This window comes from Bactrocera dorsalis, chromosome 2, assembly GCF_023373825.1.
Source record: "Bactrocera dorsalis isolate Fly_Bdor chromosome 2, ASM2337382v1, whole genome shotgun sequence".
NCBI classification, from domain to species: domain Eukaryota; kingdom Metazoa; phylum Arthropoda; class Insecta; order Diptera; family Tephritidae; genus Bactrocera; species Bactrocera dorsalis.
Window position 1 is genome coordinate 98,026,525 of NC_064304.1, and position 22,943 is coordinate 98,049,467.

Here is a 22,943-nt window from a genome sequence, read left to right on the forward strand (position 1 = left end):
TCGAATAAAATATAATATATAAATTATATATTAATATATGTTTACTCGTTTTTTAATATCATCACGAAAGAAGGCGTCATAATTATAGTATCAACAAGCAGCACTTCAATGTAAAACCGCACGTTGCCCACAACGGTAGTTATTGATGAAATCATATTTGGCGGCACTTTAACTCAAATTACGCACAGAAAAGTTAGCGAATTGTGCTAGACCTACTTGACAGTTATATTTTTGAAAAATTATGCATTTTTCAACCATTTAAGCTCTAGGTACGGTTGTGAATGCTGGTTGTTAGCACATATTGGGTAGTCGAGAAAGTTTTTTCGTATTTTGTCAATAAATGTCGTTGCAGTCGTATATCTCCAGTGCTGCCAATCACATTATGTCATACCATATAGTTTAAAAAAGTTGAGATTTTAAGCTTCATTTAACCGAAAAAAAATTAAAATCGGGAAAGTTGAAAAAACTTACAGCTGTTCAAAAAAGAGTGAAAATAATAAAGGAATTCGGTATATTTTGAAATTTTTATATAAAATCTTCCCGCCACGCAAGCCACCAATGAAATTTGTGAAATTTACGGAGACGATGCTGTACGAGTATCAGTTCGTGCAACACAAAGGTTCGCTCGCTTCTCTTCTGGAAATTTCGATTTACATGGAATAATGTCTGCAGCGGAAAAATGGCAAAAAGTACTCGACCAAAATGTTACTTTTTTTTGTTCATTATAGTTCTTTATAAATATTAAAAAATAAGTTGAAATTTGATTAGAAATACGAAAGGACTTTTTCGACTACCCAATACATTGCTTTCTTTTTTGATGTTGTTTGAATAATAAATTTCTACACCTTCGCCTGCTTAGTAAGAAAAATATCAGCCATGATATTTCAATCCATTATACCGTTATTGCCGCAAAGTATGCGCTAATGTGACAGGTGAAACAAAGTGTCGCACGAACAACACATACAAACACCGAAGCTGTGAATGGCAACATCAACATTAAACGACAACGTGAACAGCTCAAGCATACCTACATACATAACTACATGGTACACACATTTATGTTAGCGCAGGGTTGCTGCTGCGAAATTTCCATGCAAAATACTGAACGTTATTTATCTTGAGGTAATAAATTTCTGAAAAATGAATTTTCAATCAACACTTTACCACAAAGAACTTTTCAATAAACCAAAAGCATATTTATAGCATAAATATATAATATATGTATGTATGTATGTGTGCGTGCGCGGTGCATAAAGGTTGCAAAGCGTAACTTAAGCGTGGAAATGAAACCGCAAATTCATTTCATCCTGTTAAAGGAATATATGGCGAAAGGAAGGAAGTGAGAGCCAACGGGTGTGTATGTGTGTACTATATATAATATATATACATATATGTGTATAGGTGTGTGCCATTATTGTTAACTGCGTGATGTGACAAGCGACAGAAATAAAAAGCAATAAAAATACAGCAACATTATTAATCATCATCAATCAATGTCAACATGGGTGGCAACATCTTTCCGCTTGATGTCGTTAATGCAGTTATTGTCGCATTATTGTTGCCATTGTTGTTAGGTGCACACACAGTGGTTGTAGTTGTCATCATCAACGCATTTTTCATACCTTTATATTACGCTACAAATGGCGTTAAATTGCATAAAAGTAACGCAACGAAACGAAGATGAGTAGGAAGTACGGTTGCAGGGTGAAACAGTACAGAGAATTTCGTATCAAAATTTAACAAAATCTATGTCAGGCAGGAGCGGTATTGTTTGCAGACAAAGACAAAACGTCTTTGAAAGTAAAGTTAGAGAAATTGGCATTAAGGTTGCAAGAGCAAATACACACTGACTAAGAGAATTAATAGTGAAACTAGGAAAGTTCAATTTTTTATAGCATAAATATCAACTTCGGATTACAAAACATAAAATTCATGTCAATTAGACACATTCCAATAAAGCTGAATTAAGAAAAAATTAAAATAACTTGAGTTTGATCGGTCAATTTATATGGCAGCTATATGCTATAGTAGTCCGATCTCAACGATTTCTTCGAAGATTATGGAGGAGCTTTGATAAAAAATTCATTCCACATTTCATGAAGATATCTCTTAAGATAAAAAAGTTTTCCATAAAAGAACCTGAGTCTAATCGCTCCGTTTATATGGAAGCTATATGCTATAGTGATCCGATCTCAAAGATTTATTTGGAGATTAAAAGGTTCTTTTGAAAAATATTTCTTGCTAAATTTCATGAAGATATCTCGTCAAATAAAAAAGTTTTCCATACAAGATCTTGGTTTTCATCGTTCAGCTTATATGATTGCTATACGCTATAGTTCTCCGATCTCAATGATTTCTTAGGAGATTATGGAGTCGCCTTAGGCAACAATCCATGCCAAATCTCGTCAAGATATTTTGTCAAATACAAAAGTTTTCCATACACGTGTACAAACTCTCAGCTCGATATAGCAAAAACAGAGAGACTAGAGATACTGACATTAGTAAATCGATTCGTCACAATTACCTACATTTTATGGGGTTCCCAACGTTTTTTTCCGGTTATTATAAACAGCATGGTGAACTCAATAAACATGGTGTAGAAAGGTAGTATTTAGACAGATTAGTTAGTTTTTTTTTTTAAGGCAAATCAAAAAAAAGACTAACTTTAAGCCATGCAAAAACGAAGTTTAACATTCCGGCTAAAATACCATACGCTATACAATATTTTCACCGTAGTTCACAAGCGCCACACATGTTTTATTCAACTCAAGAATCCAAAAGCAATCGATCACCAGTCTTCGACAATTTTTCTTGATTTGCGTCTCACCACTAATTTCTTCTAAACTCAGAGTGAATTGTACTTTTGTTTACTTCGTGCGCTCCACAACCAACACAAATGTCAATGTGCTTCAATTGCAGCTTGACTTGATGACTTTTTTGGCCTTTCTCTTACACCACATTCGCCAAGAACGGCGACAAGAATACCATACCATCAACAATCAACAGCGACGTTGTCATTGTTGTCAATGGGCATAGGTATGTATGCCACGGTTAATGGCGGCGAAAAGACCGCGGCGCTGCCAATGCTACCAAACCGCCACTACCACCCCCTTCCGTGCCAGCCTATGACCCTATTGTATGTCTATATAGGAATTGTTGTTGTTATATGTATATGTTAGCGTTGGCATTGTAAGCTTTAACGCTATTGAAGCTCGTTTGCATGGTGTTGCATTCTATGTGTAAATAGAAAGTACCGTTATGTTGACCGATTATATAACGGTTTATGTACACATTTCACACACAGCAACGCGGCGAAAGGCAGCAAGAACTATGAAGAGGAGGGGACCAAGCAGAGTATAGGCAGTTCATGCTACTACTTATGGCTAGCGACTCGAACTGAAACTGGAAAAGTGAGCTGCTTGCTGAAACGCTAAGCTAGAGGAACAACGGCAGCCAACAGTGCCGTTATTTTGCTATGTTGCGCTCAGTAAATACCACTTGGCCAAGTTTAAGTGCGGCGCGCCGCTGCAATCTGAAGTGCAAGAGTGAAATGCAAAAACTAAAAAAAAAGCTAACACAACAACAACAAAGCGCATACTGAACAAAATTAATGATAATACTTGTTGTGCGCGAAGCCTTTATTGTCTGACTGAAGCTGTTTGTGGCACCAGCATGCTGGCAACGCTTTCGCGCTTAGTTTGCTCTCGGCGTTTGCTTGCATTTGTATATGCTGGAGTTTACTGTGCTTTGCTTTCATACTATACATGCATAGTACATATTACAGTTTCTCATTTCCCATTGTGCAAATTTGTGCGCTGTGCCCCTTTTATTTATTTTTTTACTTGTTGGCCGTCGCGTTCCCATTACGCGCCCTTTTAAGCGCTATTCTGTGCGACACGCCGCCATATTATACAGCCAAGCGGTATAGGAGTTGCACTTGCACGCGCACAGCCTTTATATGTGCGGCGCGACGCTGTCACGTAACGGGAAAAAAAAATATAAAAAAAAAAAAAAACAAGAAAAAAGTTTCTGAAATTTAATTTGCATTTTGCCGCTGCTGCTGCCGCTACTTTCACAGCGTTCACAGTTCTTGCCACAGCCATTGTTTGTTGCAACTTTACGCCTTTTTGTATTCAATTTAACGTTTTGTATGCGATTGTGTGGCAAAACTGGAACGCGGTCGCGCTGTCGTATACTTGACTTTCAAGCGTTGCGCCTGTTTCTAGCAGCTGCTTCTTAATCCATGGAATTATGCCACTGGCAATGCAAGCCTGAAGTGTACGAAAAGCACAAACGTGCTCGCAAACAAGTACCGTAAGTTCTTTACAAACGTATTCTTTCCAAAAACAAAAATTGCAATATTAATTAATGCAATCAAATCTTCGCAGTTCGCAAGTAAAAAATAAGAGCAGTGAACATAAAGTAATGTGATAATTAAAAACGGCAGTTTATGCCGTTAATAAGAAGATAAGACGTAAACTTCGGCTGTTTGGAAGTTGAATACCCTTCAAAGGTGAACTTCTTACAGCATAAAAGGGTATTAGTTGGGCTTTATCTTGATTTTTGTTGGTCAGTTTGTATGGCAGCCATATGCTATAGTGGTCCGAACTGAACAATTTGTTCGGAGATTGTAACGCTGCCTTATATAATAGTTTATGCCAAATTTCATTAAGATATCTTATGAAATAAAAAAGTTTTCTATACAAGAACATGTTTTTGATTGGTCAGTTTGTATGACAGCTATCTGCTATAGTGGCCCGATCTGGATAATTTCTACAGAGATTGCAGTTGTGCTTTGGACAAGATACTGTGCCAAATTTCGTAAAGATAACTTGCCAAATAAAAAAGTTTTCTATACAAAAACTCTATTTCAGTCAGGCCGATTGTATGACAGCCATATGCTATAGTGGTCTGATCTGAACAATTTGTTCGGAGATTGTAACGCTGCTTTATATAATAGTCTATGCTAAATTTCGTGAACATAACTTGTCAAATAAAAAAGTTTTCCATACAAGTATTTGATTTCGGTACGTCATTTTATATGACAGCTATATGTTATAACGGTCCGATATTAACGATTCCGACAAATAAGCAGCTTCTTGCAGAGAAAAGGACGTATGCAAAATATCAAAGCGATATCTCAAAAACGAATGGACTGGGTGTTACAAACTTCGTGGCAAACTCAATATACTCCATTCAGGGTATAAAACAGGGTAATAAAAGACAAAATATAATCCAATAATCCACTAGCGATCCAAAGCAATCAGCGCTTAGCAGCAAAGTAAAGCACCTGCTCGCATTACCAATATCTTGGTTGATAACTCTGAATCAATTAGCTAGAAACAAGAAACGTCGGCTGAACAAGTCTACAACCGAATTGCTGCTGCTGTTACGTCTTCGTATACATTTATAAACCTTTTAAAAATTTAAAAATCCATTAATTAATTATTTATAAAGTCAAATTTCGAACAAACACACACACCAGCAAAAACCTCCAAAATAAAGCGTCGCTAAATCGTACCATTGCTTATTATTGTTGGGCGCGCACTTGCTTGAGTTGTCACTGTTTTTTGTTATTCTCTCTGCATTTTTTTGCGGAAGTGTTCCAATTTATGATTTGCTTATGACTTTGCTTGAAATCGCTGTTTAGCTGGTGAGTCGAATTATTGTTGCTGCTGACAGCGCATATTTAAATGAGACTAAGGTTCGGCAGCGAGGCGGCGCGTGGGATGACCTTGACCCAGAGTCCAGCGCAAGAGCAGCTCGTTTTGGAGGCGTGTTTAATGATTTATGCATTGCAACATGTACGCTGTTGTTTGCTTTGCTTTTGTTTTTTTCATTTTGCGTACTTTCTGCATTATTTATGTCAACATGCCGATAAACAATGTATGTACATGGCATAGACGCTTCAGCAAAAAAAAAATCGTTGAAAATTTTTAATCTCAAAAAAAAAAAAAGAGACAACAAAACTCAAACATGAGGAAGAGATACAATTTTCAGGTAAGTCAGGTGACTGATGGCTTGAATAAAGCGATAAGAAATGGAAAGGATATAGAGACACTAAGGGTTCGATACTGGCAGTCGTGGGACGACCGTAATAAAATATATTTCTTCATTATAAATTAATATAATTTTCTGGAATAGATGACAACTGATCGCTAATGATTTCCACATTTTATTTTTAAGCTACTTTAATAGATTCATAAAGTAGACATATTTCAGACCAACTTCGCAAGTGTATCGTGCAGCCAACTCTTTTAATGACCGCAACATTAAATAACAATAGCCAGCGAATCCTTTTCAAGAGCCCATAGTGCGAAGCGATATCGCTTGGGAAGATCGAACAGCTTTAGTTCCTGCACAAGCTGTATTTTGTACGCTATATGTATCAATTTAAGATATCTACACTGGTCCTTAAAGCAGCTTCATGACCAATAAATTGAACTAAGTTCATTGACGTACTGTTGCTGTGCAAATCCACGGCGAAAATTGTAAAAATAAGCACAGGAAACTTTTTGCGATTTAATTCAATTTTTTGGCTAGATGAATATTTTAAGTAACTATAAACAATAAAAAAAATTTTGGCTAGATGAACATTTTAGGTAACTGTAAACAACACAAATTCGTTTTTGTAACATCTAAAATGTCATACTTTACATTAAAGTTGTGAGTTCCCACATAGCAAATCTAGGGTTGTCTATTCCCGAAGTTTAAAAGGCAACATACGTAAATGGCACACCGTGTAACTGCGAGTTCGAAATTAAAGCATAAATTCTAAGCATTTTAGTTGAGAAAATACATAAACTACAATAATCGTCGTGGAAGTGTAAACTGCCATTACACCATAACACCTGAACTGACAGTTAATTTCGCTGCGAGTCCAAGCGGTCAATAGACTGTCGTGCCATTGTTGTCAGTCTGTGAAATAAATTATTCATCGGGAATATTCGTAAATAATTAAGTAACTGACAGTAAGCAGACAATTAAAGTTATATTACACCTACTCGCATACTTCAACGCACACAAGCACTTCGACAAAGGCAATGGAGTACTTTTGCTCGTGACGCTTCATTGAGCGCAACGCTCACAAAGCAGGTTCAACTTTTACGTAGTACTGGCATTGCAAGCTTTGAAAAGTTCTTCCACTCGACACGTCTACTTCGTTACTACACAGTTATATGTGTCACACAGCGTGATAGAGCATTGACACCTGAAGCCTGTAGTAAACATGTACATCATTGTTGTTGTCAAACAAAGCAAAAAAAAAAAAACAACAACTAACAATTAAATTACACGATTTAAATTGTTGTAAGCTAAATATGTTTGTATGATATATATATATTTGTATGTATGTATGTATATACTATATGTATGCCACCAGTAGGTGTGTGTTCTGCTGTATTTATTTCAAAGCAGAGCGACAATTAAATTACAACAAAAAATATAAAATAATAATAAAAGCGTCGCTAAAAGTTAATTGAGTTGCAATGCTTTGTAGATACGCGTTAATTGATTTGTAATTACACGCTTGAACGGCGCTCAATTACGTATAAAATTTCAATCGGAAACGTTTGATAAAAACATGAATAAATAAATAGCTTACTCCACTAAGGAGTGTTATCGGACACTTGTCTAGTTTATACGTACAGGGAGTTAATTGTGCCTTACCTTAAATGAAAAAGTGTGTAAGGGAAGTGTAGGAAATTCTAGCATTTCCATATAACGGGTGTTGCTAGTTGAAAGTGCACTGATAGTGTACAAAATTCAGCTTGTGCAAGAACCGAAGCCGCTCGACATCGCTTCGCTCTTTCGGCTCTTGAAAAATTCCATGAAAATCCGACATTTTCGAGTCAAATTTAATTCTGCAATGAGGCCCATTTCTGTCGCAATGGGTAATAAATAAGCAAAATTGCTGAATTTGGTTTCAACAAAGACAAGAAGGCGCTACTTTCCATACATCACATCAATCAATGGATTTATTGAGAGAAGATTTCGGTGAGCAGATAATTGAACGTTTTTACCGGACGTTTGGACACCAAGATCGTATCAAACTGTTAGACTGTTTCCTGTGGGGCTTTGTAAAGTATAAAGTCTACCTGGACAATCTCGTTTAGATTCAGGCCTTGGAGCAAAACATAACGCGTGACATTCGCCAGTTACCAGTCGCAATGCTCGAACGAGTCATCGAAAATGGGACACAACAGATGGACCAACTAAACCGTAGAATGCCAAAGAATGATTCTTCGAATGAATGTTTATATTATCCCTTAAATTTGAAGTTTCTGTGTTTTTTCTTTAAAAAATTAGGGAACTTCGACAGGGATCACCCTATAGCAATATCAAAGCAGAGGTTTGACTCAAGAAAATTGCGTACACATACTCCGTATCAAGCGAATTTTAACAGTTCTGGTAGGATTTTGAAAATGTTTAGTCAATTCCGAAATGTATCACATATTTTGCTCACGAAAGTAGAGTTGTATAAGTATGACATTACTTCGACTGTATACAATTTACAGTTATATAAACACGCGCTGAATCACAATGATCACCAAGAACAGATGGGTGTAAATAAGCAAGGTGCAAGAAACCGAGACACGTCAAAAATGCGTTCAAACGTCAAATCTTGACGCGAACGATGATAATCGAGAAACACGATTGATAACTGTAAAATGTAAAGTGCTAACAAATAACGGTGTACAGAGGTAAAATGTTGGTAAATGAGAGCGTGCGTGGAATTATGTGTAAATAACGGTTACATTGAAATGCATAACTGGACATTGAATAAGAATGAGATTGACTAAAAAACCAAAGACAAATAAAGTAAAAGAATCGAAGAAAATAAAAGAAAAAAAATTACAGAATGCAAAGGCATTGACGAACAGAAAGCAAAACACAATTTAAATGAAGAAAACAGTGACAGCATAATGGCAAAATATACACACACATAATTGAACCCATAAAAAGAAAAGAAAACACACGCAGTACTCCAATACTTCGGCAGTCAAAAGCATGGAGGGAAGAAATCAAGCAGAAGACTACTCAAGCGCTTCTTCAAGTAGAAAAATTGAGGTGCGCACATAGCAACCGCGCACCGCGCTACCGTCCTGCGAATGTCGGAGTAACGGTATTTTGCTGTTTATTTTTAATTAACAAACCAGTGGCGGTAAGAAGCACAAGCAAAAGAAAAATAAGTACAAATTGCGTAAGTGCTGCGCCCAAATGTTGCTAATTAAATTTAAGTCATGATGTAATGGTCGAGGAGCCGGTGCAAATACGGCCACTTCTGTGCATACTCGATTCACTTGACTCGAAGCTTTATGCCACATAAACGCAACTGGCCGAAGTGATGGTAAAAGCACTTTTCATAATTTCGCAAATTGGCAGCAATTTTACCATTTTGTGGCAAAAGCCAAGCAATTTCTAATAAAATCGCAAAAATCGTTCGCAAACGCTATAAATGTTTTTGTTTAAATTATCTATTGTGTACTTGTTAACTTTTCTTAATTCGCATATTTCAGGCGCTACCTTTCCCTCGACTGCTAACTACTAGTCTCTACTGCTATTTGTTGTTGGCTCCGTAGTTTAGTTAGACAAAGGTGAACGCACTTGCTTACCGCAAGCTCTGGCGTCAGCACTTTTCTCACTTTTATGCATATTTATGTTTATTATTCTTTCTCTTTGCTATTAATTTTCTGCTTACATTTTAGTGAGTAGAATTTTTTTTTTTTCTAATTGTTATTTCTTTCACTTTATGTGCCTCTGTAGACACTTTGTTTTTGTAGTATATTTTTTATTTGTTTGTTACCACACTTCTTTCCTTTCACACATATACTTTTTCGCTTTGTTCTAGACCTACAACAACTCGAGAAAAAATATATTATTTAAATTTGACTAATTCTTAAAGTTAACAAAAAACTTCTGCGACCTGTTTTATTGTTTTTACTTTATAATTAAGTGCTTTGAACCTTTGATTGCAATTACATATATACATATATTACATATTTGACAACTGATCAAATTTGAGTCGGACTGCTACATGGCATGGCAATTGTAGAAATGAAAAACTAAATTGAACTTGTTTGAAATTTTATGTTTCTAATATAATGAAGACTACGGAGAAGATGACAATATTGGAAAGATATTTTGGGAAGTCTAATTCACCGGAAACACAAATTACTTTTAATAACAGAAAGCAAGCAGTAAGGGTCGTGATGTTATCGAAAACTCTGCTAATGACAATAAGTGCGAAAAAATCCATGAACAGTGCTTGAAAATTTATGTAATAGCATCAGAGAGATAACCGAGTATCTCAAAAACTCTCATGGCGCGACACAACACATTTTGGTTAATTTTTTGGGTAGTAAGCGTGTTAAAGACGACAAAAAGTATTGGATCAAAATTAGTTCATAAAATGTTTTGCATTATAAGAAAAAAAATCGCATTTCGATTTTACTACAAAATTATTTAGTGTTGGTTACCAGTTAGTTACCTGTTAGTTACCAGTTAGTTACCGGTTAGTATGAAGTTAGTTGTAGATAACTCGCATTTCTTAATTAATTTTTACTTCTTTATTAATTTTTTTTAGTTTATATAAAGTTATTTTTAGAATATTTTTGAATGGAAATCGTATTACGTCTGCATAATTTGTTATCACTACTATTAAATGAAAACTAATTTCAAAATATGATTATGCTACGTTAAGGTTAACAAACAAATCTAAGTGGTGTAATTATTAAATTTATGTAATTAATCGCTCGTATGACAAGAGATTTATTTCCTCTTTAATTGTCTTACAAATGTGTGACAACAGAAATTCGCGAGTATTATTGTGGCAATAAATGCAATTGTGACCCAGCATTTCCACAGTCAGCGCTAAACAGATTATGATGACATATTTTATAGTCAAATTTATTTAATTTCATGTACACTGCTGCAGTTGTCAGCCGCTGCGCCACCTCTTACCCCACTTCAGCTGTCATTCATCTCTGTAGTAATTACTTTTTCAGTTAATTTTTTGGACGCCTGCCAAATCGTTGGCAATTTGTATGTCAATTTTTGGCGAATTTTCAGCACCGCAGCAGACGTGAGAGACGAAATGCCGAATCAATGCTGTGAGTTTATGCCAGAACAGGTAAGCATAACAAAAATAAACACTTTCTAAATATATGTATATGTAATAAATAGATAACAATAAAAGAAATTGCTTGACTGACAGCGCACAGCAAACACAAAGCTGAGCATTATTCATTTTTTGTGGGATTTTATGAAAACGAAAGAAACAAATTATCATTATCAGCAGCATCATAATTATGGGCAATTGTGACTAATGCATTTGACAAACTCTCACCAATTGTGTGTCATACTTTTTCTACAATAACAAACAACTGTTCTACATTGAACTTTCCACATATATTTGCTTGCCAGTGGCACTGTGGCAAGCTGAAATGCTCGATCACTTGACACTTTCTGGCTGACAGTTAAGGTGGTTCGCAGGCACATTAAGCATGTATGAACAGCAAACAGATTTTAGGTGAAACAGCAAGATGATTATCTCGGCGTGTTTATATCCGCGTGAAAAACTGTGACTGCAGATTTTACGCTCGAATCCGGTTAGAAAATGGTGACACTCGAACTGAACGTTAAGCACCTGCAAGTGTTGGTGGGGCGAGGATGTGTGTGTGTGTATGTATCGTCTCTATATGTGTAAGCGTGCACTTTCGTGTGCTGAAAAGTGGGTTAAGCTGTTCGCCATAAAATTTATATTTACTTAGAAAACTTCAACGGTTATTAGTGCGGGCAGTCGATATTCAGCTGTTCGTTGGTATATATGTGTGTGTGTGTGTGTGTGAATTTTCTTTTATAGTCATGCGGTAAGAGTTTTATTAGTTTTTCTGCTTTTTTACTTAATTTTTTATGTGTGTGTGGTAAAAGTGTAAATATTGACACTAAATTTTTAATGCTTTTGCAGAAAATATTTAAATTTAATAGCGCAGCACTTGCGAGCGTGCTTGAAAGCAGTAGAGATTTTATACCAAAATATTTGCATAGAAGGAGAGAAAGAGAGTGCTGAATTGCAATTTATAGTAAAAAAAAGAAGAAAAAATAGAAGAAAATAGTTAACTTCTGCTGCAGAGAAGCTATAAAAACCTTCAAAAATAAAATAAATCCATACAAGGAATTGTATGACAGCTACATGTTGTAGAGTTCCTATCTGAATAATTTCTACCGAGGTTGCAGTGTTGCCTCGAATAATAATCTATGCTTAAGTTCGTGAAAATATCTCATCAAATAAAAAAGTTTCTCATATAAGAACTTTATTCTGTTTGGGTAGGTTGTATGGCAGCTATATGCTATAAAAGGCCGAACTTTCCAATTTCTACGCAGATTGTAGCTTTTCCTTGGAAAACAATTTCTGCCAAATTTTACGAAGATAACTCATCAAATGAAAAAATTGTCCATACAAGAACTTGAATTTCTCCTATCAGTGTGTATGGCAGCTATATGATATATGGGTTCGATCTGAACAATTTTTATGGAGAATTTAGCCTTGCTTTAAATAATAATATCTGTCAAATTTCATAAAGATATCTAGCCTAACAAAAAAGTTTTTCCTATAAAGACTTGTTTTGAATATATCAGTTTGTACGGTAGCTATCTGCTAAATAGATCCGATAACGGCATTTTCAACAAATTGGCCGAGAAAAAGGCATGTGCAAATTTTCGGCTTAAAAATATACCCCATACAGTGTATAAATATATGAAAGTGGTTTAAGGAAAACAAATGAGCGCTTTAAGTGCTTTAACTCTGCAAATTTCCGAAATATGTTGCACAACCCAATTTCCTGATTATTTTATTGGTTTTTATTTGCTATCACTATTTACATAGTCAACAAAACACGCACACCTGAAGCATACAACGTATTTTCCCTTGTGCATTTGATATACATATGTATAAGTATGAAGTCAAGCACATGTGTTTCGAATTTGTATTTCGAAATGCTCTCCATGAAACCACTTTCATATGAATAACACTATTTCGGTGCCATTAAATTCTATTTCTGTCAATAGTATGAACACAAAAACTTGCAAGTCTCATGACACTCACGTAGCTTGTATGCCGTGTTGCGATGAAAAGCAACCAAATGTTTATTTGTGGAAATTATATTTGAATACCTGAGTATTTTTCTCGCTTTCGAAAATAGTGCTGTGAGTAATAATGTTGAGTAAAAATGAATTTCTCACAATTTGAATTTATGAGCTAATAAAATGGATAATATGCTACACACCCACCCACACACGGTTGGCATACGGCGGCAAGGCAAGCTAAATATACGCTTGTAAGTAGATGTACATATGTATGTATGTAATAGATAGCTGTGCTCAATCATAAACATGTCATAGGGTGCGCACAAGGCCTTTATAATTAGCGCCTATTGCCACTTTAGAAAAAACATTAGAATACTCTTACATTGATCACTGCTTTCCTAAACGAACTAACGGGTGATTTTTTGAGGTTAGGATTTTCATGCATTAGTATTTGACAGATCACGTGGGATTTCAGACATGGTGTCAAAGAGAAAGATGCTCAGTATGCTTTGACATTTCATTATGAATAGACTTACTAACGAGCAACGCTTGCAAATCATTGAATTTTATTACCAAAATCAGTGTTCGGTTCGAAATGTGAAAATCCGCTTTTTTATCGACAAATTTTGTTCAGCGATGAGGCTCATTTCTGGTTGAATGGCTACGTAAATAAGCAAAATTGCCGCATTTGGGGTGAAGAGCAACCAGAAGCCGTTCAAGAACTGCCCATGCATCCCGAAAAATGCACTGTTTGGTGTGGTTTGTACGCTGGTGGAATCATTGGACCGTATTTTTTCAAAGATGCTGTTGGACGCAACGTTACGGTAAATGGCGATCGCTATCGTTCGATGCTAACAAACTTTTTGTTGCCAAAAATGGAAGAACTGAACTTGGTTGACATGTGGTTTCAACAAGATGGCGCTACATGCCACACAGCTCGCGATTCTATGGCCATTTTGAGGGAAAACTTCGGACAACAATTCATCTCAAAAAATGGACCCGTAAGTTGGCCACCAAGATCATGCGATTTAACGCCTTTAGACTATTTTTTGTGGGGCTACGTCAAGTCTAAAGTCTACAGAAATAAGCCAGCAACTATTCCAGCTTTGGAAGACAACATTTCCGAAGAAATTCGGGCTATTCCGGCCGAAATGCTCGAAAAAGTTGCCCAAAATTGGACTTTCCGAATGGACCACCTAAGACGCAGCCGCGGTCAACATTTAAATGAAATTATCTTCAAAAAGTAAATGTCATGAACCAATCTAACGTTTCAAATAAAGAACCGATGAGATTTTGCAAATTTTATGCGTTTTTTTTTTTTTTAAAAGTTATCAAGCTCTTAAAAAATCACCCTTTATAACGAGGGCTAATAGTAGGCAGTTAAAGCAATAAATAAAACAGTCTAAATGTGCGACAACTATTTCTGTCTGTCAAAGGTGAGCGGTTAAACTGGATTTTCTGCCGAGCCAACTTTGTTAATGCGACGCAGTTGAAATTGTAGACCCGCTCATACATAAATTAGACCAGACACGCGTTTGCCTAATGTATATAATTGAAAGAATTCTGATTAGAGAGGCGCAGGGTATGTAAATATGATAGCCCAGCTCTAGTAATAAACTTGAATAAATATATTGAGTATTGTGTAAAAGGGCTTGTGAGTTAAGTGTTCAGTAGAAAACAATATAAAAAAGTCTTATTATTAACTTAATTTTATCGATCAGTTTGTATGGCAGCTATATGCTATAGTATCCCGATCTGAACAATTTATTTGTATATTATAGCGTTGCCACGGATAATAAACCACGTGTAATTTCCGGATGATATCTCATCAAATAAAAAAGTTGTCCATATAAGACTTGATTTTGATCGTTCAGTTTGTATGGCAGGTATAAGCTATAGTGGTCCGATTTGAAAGATTTCTCCGTATAATAATCAGTTGCCTTAAAGAATGATCCGTGAGAAATTTTGTAAAGATATCGTTACAAATAAAAGAGTCTGTCATACAAGGACTTGACTTTTATCTATCAGTTTGTATGACAGCTATATGCTATAGTAGTCCCATCTGAACGATTCCTTCAGATATTATACAGTTGCCTTGAAGATTAAGATATGCCTAATTTTATGAAGACATCTTGCCAAATAAAAAACTTTTCTATATAAGAACTTGAATTCGAACGCGCGGTTTGTATGGCAGCTTAACGCTTTAGTGGTACAATATCGTTGGTTCCGACAAATAAGCAATTTTTTTTGGTAGATAAAGACGTGTGCAAAGTTTCTGATCTATATCTTTAAAATTCAGGGACTAACTTGCAAATATACCAACAAACAGGTGGACATGGCTACGACGACTAAGCTCGTCACGCTCATCATTATATATAAACTTTTATAGAGTCTCCAGTGTTTCCATATGCTTGTTAAATACTTCAAATTAACAGGATATTAATATAAACGTAAAAAATAAACCTAATTTAAATGCCAAAAGGTAGTTCTACCTCGCGTAGTTCTACAGGCAATAAAATTCTTCTATTTTGTCACAAACTAGTTCATTGGCAACACCTGCCTAACATAATGATTTATAAATATACCACATTACAAAAAACCTGTATATATGACACAGATGAGATATTTACAGCATAATTTTCCAAAAAAAAAATTCATGCGATTTTACAGAAATTCCAATTGTGACATAAAACAAGCCGCGCAACGCACAAAAAACAGCAACAACCGAATGGTTGTCACAAACAAAATCACAACTTCAAACAGCGAGCGACATAGGCCAGAAACAATGCGAAGACTCGAAGGTTTTTTGGAAGAACTGCTAATGAGCGCCACAAGCATTAGAACTATAACGCGAATCACAACGCGATCGAAACACATGCCAACGAGAGATGTCATTAAAAGAATAGCGATGGCGGTTAGATAAAGAAGGTTAAAGAAAAAAGCAAAAAAAACTAAAAAAAAATTAAAGATAAAAAATAAAAAAATAAAAATTATAGTATAAAATAAATTTAAAAAAAAATATTAAGAAAATATAAAAAAAAAATTAATAAAAATGTGAAGCATAAAGATATTACAAAAAAATATAAAAAATTACAAGAAAAAAGAGAAAAAACAAAAAAACAAAAAAGGGAAAAAATAACAAAATAAAAATCTAAGAAAAAAAAAACTCGAAAACAAAAGAATCTAAAAGAAAGTAAAAAAAAAATTAACAAAAAAATCTACAAAAACGTCGAAAACATAAAAAAGTTTACAAAACAACACGACAACATAAAAAAGTTAGAGAAAAATACGCGAAAACATAAAAGAATAATGAATTTCCAATTTCTTGTTTTCAACGCTTGTAGTACAACTATTTAAGTTTGAGCGTTGTCATGTCACTGATCGACATGGCAAGATCTGAAATGATCGCGACGCTTGATTGCGCATAGCGATATTACTCACTCGTTATATACCGACACTGCTGAATTTTAAAAATATCAATGTGAATAATACCTTTTGTTTCATTGTATTGTTTTATGTGGGATATGTGGGGGGGGACATATTAGATGTTTGGTAATTTTTCAGTTGCCATGAATTTCTCGCGAAATGCATAAATCTACGCCAAGCAATTAATAAAGCACACTGCAGTAAGCAATGCGCTGGAAGTTCGCAATTTTTTTCATAATTTTTTTTTTTTTAACATTTGTATAAATTTTTGCGTTCTTTAGCGCTACGGAGTATCTCTTAATTCGATCTAAATATTTTTAAGCTGCTTTTTTGTAGTTTCATCGGATGAGCTTCTTAGTGAACAAACAAAAAGCAAGTTTTATGGAATTAGCCAAGTCGTTAAAAACTGAGGCAATCGGCTATTATGTATATGTATATGCAGTAGAATGGCAGAAATAGACGTTTGTGTGAGCATTTCAGATTTATATAATATTATTTATATACATATTTCGGTGCATAAATTTAAATTAGCAAATCATTAGACTTAAGCAATTAACTTAGTTCGACAGGTTTGAGAGCTGAACATTTCGATTTCAGAATAACTATTAAAAATTAGCGCTAAATGGTAAAACTAAAGGTTGAAAAGTATAAAAACAAAGTGAGTAGAAGTAAAAAATAGAGTGGTTTTGTAGATATTTTAAATGTTTGGTTATTGCTAGTGTCTTGAATGCAAAGAAAAAACAAAAGGTAAAGAATTAAAGTAAAAAATATCGTTTAAAGTGTTATTTGATATAAAACTAAGTTACATGAAAATTTAACCAAAAAAAATTCAATTTCGTGACGATATCTCATCAAACACAAAATCTTTTCATATAAGAACTTGAGCTTGATCGGTCAGTTTGTATGGCAGTTATATGCTACAGTCGGCCGATTTGCACAATTTCTTCAGAGATTGCATAATAACCTTAGACAATAGTCCATGCCAAATTTCTTGAAAATATCTCGTGACATAAAAAAGTTTATCATATATGGGTATGAGCTTTGTGGGTTAGTTTATATGGCAGCTATATGCAATGGTGGTCCGATATAAAAAATTTCTTCATATATTACAGCTTTGCTCTAGAAATTCATCCACTCCAAATTTCTTCGAAATATCTCGTCAAACAAAAAAGTTTTTCTTACAAGAACTAGAACTTGGTCGTTCAGTTTTCATGGCAGTTATATGCCAGAATGATACGATATCGCTGGTAACGAGAAATGAGCAGCTTTTTGCTTGAAAAACGACGTGTGCAAAATTGCAGCTCGAAATCTCAAAAACCAGCTCGCGTATATGCAGACAGAACCTTCAAAGAAGAAGTAAGGCAAAAATTATTTGCCACCTAAACCACGTGGATTGCTTCCAATACATTTATTTGTATTTACATGCAATTTAAGAAACTCTGCTTGTTAATGAACCCTAAAGTTTACCAAATATTTTAGAAACATTAATTGCCATTACTTTAAATTTAACTTAATAGAGCAGCTTCAAATTTTTAAACAAAAGTTTAGTAATTTTTCACGGTTCTCCATACTTCATTGCCAGATGAATGTATAAATTTTCATAATTATAAACACTGCCAGCAATTAAAAATTATTAGTAAACATGAATGCTACTTTAGCAATCATTTTGCAGTACTTTTTTTTGATATTTTAGAACAATTATTTGCGGATATGAAATAAATTGCTGCCAAGATATAGAAAGATACCGAAAATACCAAAATTCCATATAAACAAATAATAGAAACACTAGAAATAATGCACGCTCTTAACAGGGTAACCTAAAGGTGTGTTACCATTAACACGCTGTGGTAATCGAAGGGTCACGGTGACCAACAAAATATTAAATTTTATACAAAATCAAATCTTTATACTAACACAAATTTGTTGATATTTAGCAGTGAATTCGCGCTGCTATCAGCATGGTTAGTCACTGCTCAGAAGGAGCTTGCACTATGGCGCTTTTAGGTATTTATCTAATATACATTTTATAAGCACACAACCCGCATATATTTCGTGTGCAACAAATAAAGCAATAACTAAATTCAAAATTATTGCTTGGCATTGTGTTATTTCAATAACACATACTAAATAAATACAAAAACATTAAGTTACTTGGCAGCTCAGTGGATTTTTCAGGTAATTAGTGCGCTGCAGTTAATTAGTTTGGGCGAAAATAGCCGCACGAGTCAAAAGTAATAAAAAAAAAAATATATATATTTTAAAAATTTTGGGCGCAAAATAGTCATGAGTTTTCGAATTATTTAAATTTTCGCTTACGGCTTAGGAATGATATATTCAAATGTCTGAGAGTTGTGTACATACATTGTCACCTACCTGCAAAGATAAAGCATAAAGAAAAAATGTGATTAGAGTGAGTTTTTTTAAAATACAATAAATATATAAAAAGTATAACGAACATAAATATTATATATAACTAATTAAAAATAGTAAATCATTTAAAATCTTTATATAACAAAGAAGAAAGTTAACGAAGCTATGATACTCTGCTTAGCCGTTTCCACGACATTCGGGTATAGGTAACCGGAACGGATCCGGATTTTTAACCGGTCAGTCCGGCACCATTTCTCGCAATTGCTTCAAAAATATTTTCTGCCGCTACAAACACAACAACAACTACTCTCAAATATAAAATATCCCATACAAGCACTTGACGTGAAACAGCTACTTGAGGAGAAAAATGCGTGTGCGAAATTTCAGCTCTCTGACGTTTCCTTTTTTGGATATTACAAATATCGTGGCAAACTCCACATACCCTCTTCGGGGTACAAAAACAGTGTGAATAAATAAAAAATATATTTTTGTTGATGTACACAAATCAAAGAGCGAATTAACCAATAACCAACGTGCGCCGTTTGAGCACTCAAGCAGAAAAATCTCAATTAAATTCACTTATATTTATAATTAATACATAAACAATAGATATTTTTCTGAACATACAAATACACACACACACACCAACCACATAGTATAAAATAAAACAAACAAATCAAGGTAACAATTAAACATGGCGAAAGGTGCAAGCACAGCGCCACTAAGTAAACAAAATCCAATTGGAATGCCAGCCAGACGCATTAAATCTGTAACGAAAGCAGGCGAGCAAAAAAAAAAAGCATGGCTGCCAGCAAACATTAAAAGTTACCGGTATACGCCACAGGTTACATATGAAACGAATTTAATTTGTTAAAAATGAGAATTGAAATAAATATTCGAAACAGTGTCAGCAAAAATAAAAGAAAAAAAAATTAAATAAAAAAATTAAAAAAAAATTAATAAAAAAAAGAAAAATTCTGGGCAATGAATGATATTTCGGCACTCAGCGGCTACAGGGAGCGCGTGTAATGCAAAAACGTTCAAAAACAAAGTGTCTTTTTGTTTTTGTTACGTGTGAAATGCTGCCATATATCAAAATAAATAAATGGCAGGGACTAACAGGAAAAATTAAAAAAAAAATTGGGTAAACAACGATGTTTTTGACTCGAAATGCGAGTTTGCACGCTGGCTGGTCGATTAAGTGAGAAAAAAGTTAATGAATAGCTACTGTAAAGTGCACAAGTACAGTCAAGGTAGAACTGTAATCCTTTAAATAAAACGAACACACCAGTCAGTGAGGCAGCAAATAATAAAAACATTTAAAAAAGGGTTAAAAGGTTCAACACGATCAACAGTTGCAAGGATTTCGCAAAATAAAAGAGAAGTACTTTGCAGATATTGAATTAAATTTCAATTAAATACGCCAACTTGCTGGTACAGGGTGTTACAAAATGAAATCATGTTTTGAATTTACCGTTATTGCAATTAAACTTAAAAACAAATACTCCGACCAAATTTTGTGTAAAATTTTCGAACTGCAGCCGACCAGTTTTCATTATTTTTGAATTAGATGAATTGTTGATTTTGAGATAGTGGTCAATATTAAAGACACGTTGTACTATCGCATAGCGCTCCATTTTTACTAGGCCTAAACAATCTGTGGATTTGTCGATTTTTTGGTTTGTCAACACTTTGCTATACAAAAGCGGCATATTTAAAAATTGCGTGTTAATTTTGTGGCACCCTGTATTTATTTCCAATATTGCGTTACTTTTTGGACACCCTTTATATATATACAGAAAAATACGATATCTATGTAAATACTTCATATATTTCACAGCAAATGCGAATTACTGAATTTGCTCAGTGGTGTAACAGTGCGTATACGTAATATTTGAAAAACAATCGGATGATGATTATGTATAGCAGCAGCAATCATTTGAAAGATATATCGTCACCTAAAACTCAAAATAACGTAACATCACTTTTCATAAGATTACAGGCCTAGGTTAAATGATATAATAGATAGAAAAAAATTTTACTATTGGTTATAAAATGGTTATACGAGTATATGGGTTATAAATGAGTTATACCTGACAGCGGAAGTTGAAAATTTTATGTAGTGAATCATGCAATAAAAAACTCAATTTCTATTTTTTTTTGATGGTACGTTAGTTTACATTTTGGGTGACGATATATATTACATATATATGTACTATTTCCTGTGTGCGTGTGTATGTAACTAAACTCCTCTTAAACGACTTGACCGATTTTGATGAAATTTTTTGTGTATGTTCAAGGAGATTCAAGGATGGTTTAGATTCACAATTTGGTCCAATTTGTTAGCTAAACACTAACACAAGTACGGTTGCATCTAACCTAATGACTGCAAGTGAATGTACATATCTACAAATCGCGCAATAACTCAGGGTACCGTTATTTTCGTGCGAGCCATCGCTAGTAATATATATATGTATATTGAAGCCTATACCGGAAGAAAATTGATCTTAACAACTGTTTCGAGAATTGGAAAAAATATTGGCACAAGTGCATTGTGACCAAGCGGGAATATTTTGAGTTTGGCGACTAAAGATTTTGAAGAATAAATTAAGAGTTTTAAAATTATAAAATTTTAAGTCTTACTACTCTTCGCCCTTAATAGTATATCTGTGGTCCCAACATTCTCTTGCACGAAAGACTTGCCGATTTATCAGCACGTTCGTCTAAGACATTTTAATGACACCACCAAAAGATGACATAAAAATGTGTATGCTCATCAGAAGCATATACTCCATCAACAAATTGAAAGTAATATTGAAACTTTGGCACAACCCATACAACCTACCTACGCCGCGTGTCGTAAAAGTGTAATACTACTTCCTCTGCCTATGTGCACGCGCAGGCATTATGGTGATACGTGAGAAGCTGGCGTGTGACATGGGTCGCTGGCTACCCAGCCGCTTAATTCGAGTTACAGTATTCGTAATACCCATATATACACGAGTAATATATGTAGCCGTTTACATAAATATGTGGGTGTAGATGGGCGCGTTTGGCATCCTGTTTGTAATGTGAAAATTTTACGTGTGTGTTGATATAAAAAATTTAAAACCCTTTTACGCATTCTCGAGCACGCACTGCACATGATGCTTTCGAGTGTTCGCGCTTCATACGCACACTTGAAAATCGACAACGACAACAGAGTCAGGCGGTCATACCTTTATATGGTCTCTTATAGAATGGGTATATAATCATGTGTTTATATAATTACTGGTATATGAATACATATGAATGTACATATATATAAATAAATGTATTGTGAACAGTGGGGAGTAGGAAATAGAAGCTAATATGAGAAGTTTCGACTTTTATTATTATTTAAGGGGGGGAGTGTGACTTTTTTTAATTTTTTTCATTTTTTTTAAAGAATGTATAATATCCCATGACTCGTATGTCGAAATTTCAAATCGACTGGCGCAAAATAGTGGAATTTTTAAAATTTTTTAAACCTTTCTTTAGAAATTTCAAAGCTTTAAAGCATGGACAAGACATTCCTTTACAAGAAGGCGGTAGGCAGGACGAGCGAAGTTTAGAAAGGAGCAAGGTTCGAAGTACAGACCATATTTAAACCCCCGCTGGGTCCTCGCGCTCGTAACTGGCAGAAATCGAGGAGATGTTGCAATCCATATATTCTTAACCAAGACTGGAGGGTGATCGGACCGATGATTCATATCATCGGCAAGCGCTGATACTCAAAAAAAAGGATTATTTTACTCCTCTCAGGGACCATAAGCTTGGCCTCGAGCAGACGGCCCTCAGGATAATTGACTTGACTGAAATGGAGTAGATGGATCCGTCTTCAGTCTCGAGCGCTTGCTCGAAGAGGATTGGAACGGAAATGACGATGATGCGGAACTCGCAATGTTAGAGAATGGCTTCGAGCGGATGGACCTCAGAATACCCCCGACACAAGCAAGACCGGATAAACCGCTGCCTAGAGAGTCAGGCTCATCACTCTATATGCGAAAAAATATACTGTCTTTAATATCACGACAACTTTA

The 22,943-nt window shown here is 34.8% G+C and overlaps 1 protein-coding gene across 13 annotated transcripts in view; it reads right to left on the reverse strand.

Moving 5' to 3' along the window:
• The window catches only part of LOC105231691 (maternal protein pumilio), a 417,346-nt gene that overhangs the window by 163,992 nt on the left and 230,411 nt on the right, over window positions 1-22,943 (reverse strand). For 6 of the 13 annotated variants that reach the window (XM_049446936.1, XM_049446933.1, XM_049446934.1 and 3 more), the window contains one exon: window positions 18,874-18,885. The exons of the other annotated variants lie outside the window; for them this stretch is intronic. In XM_049446936.1, coding sequence (XP_049302893.1) covers window positions 18,874-18,885 — 12 coding nt within the window. The remainder of the gene's footprint in view (window positions 1-18,873; window positions 18,886-22,943) is intronic. 13 annotated transcript variants of the gene reach the window in all.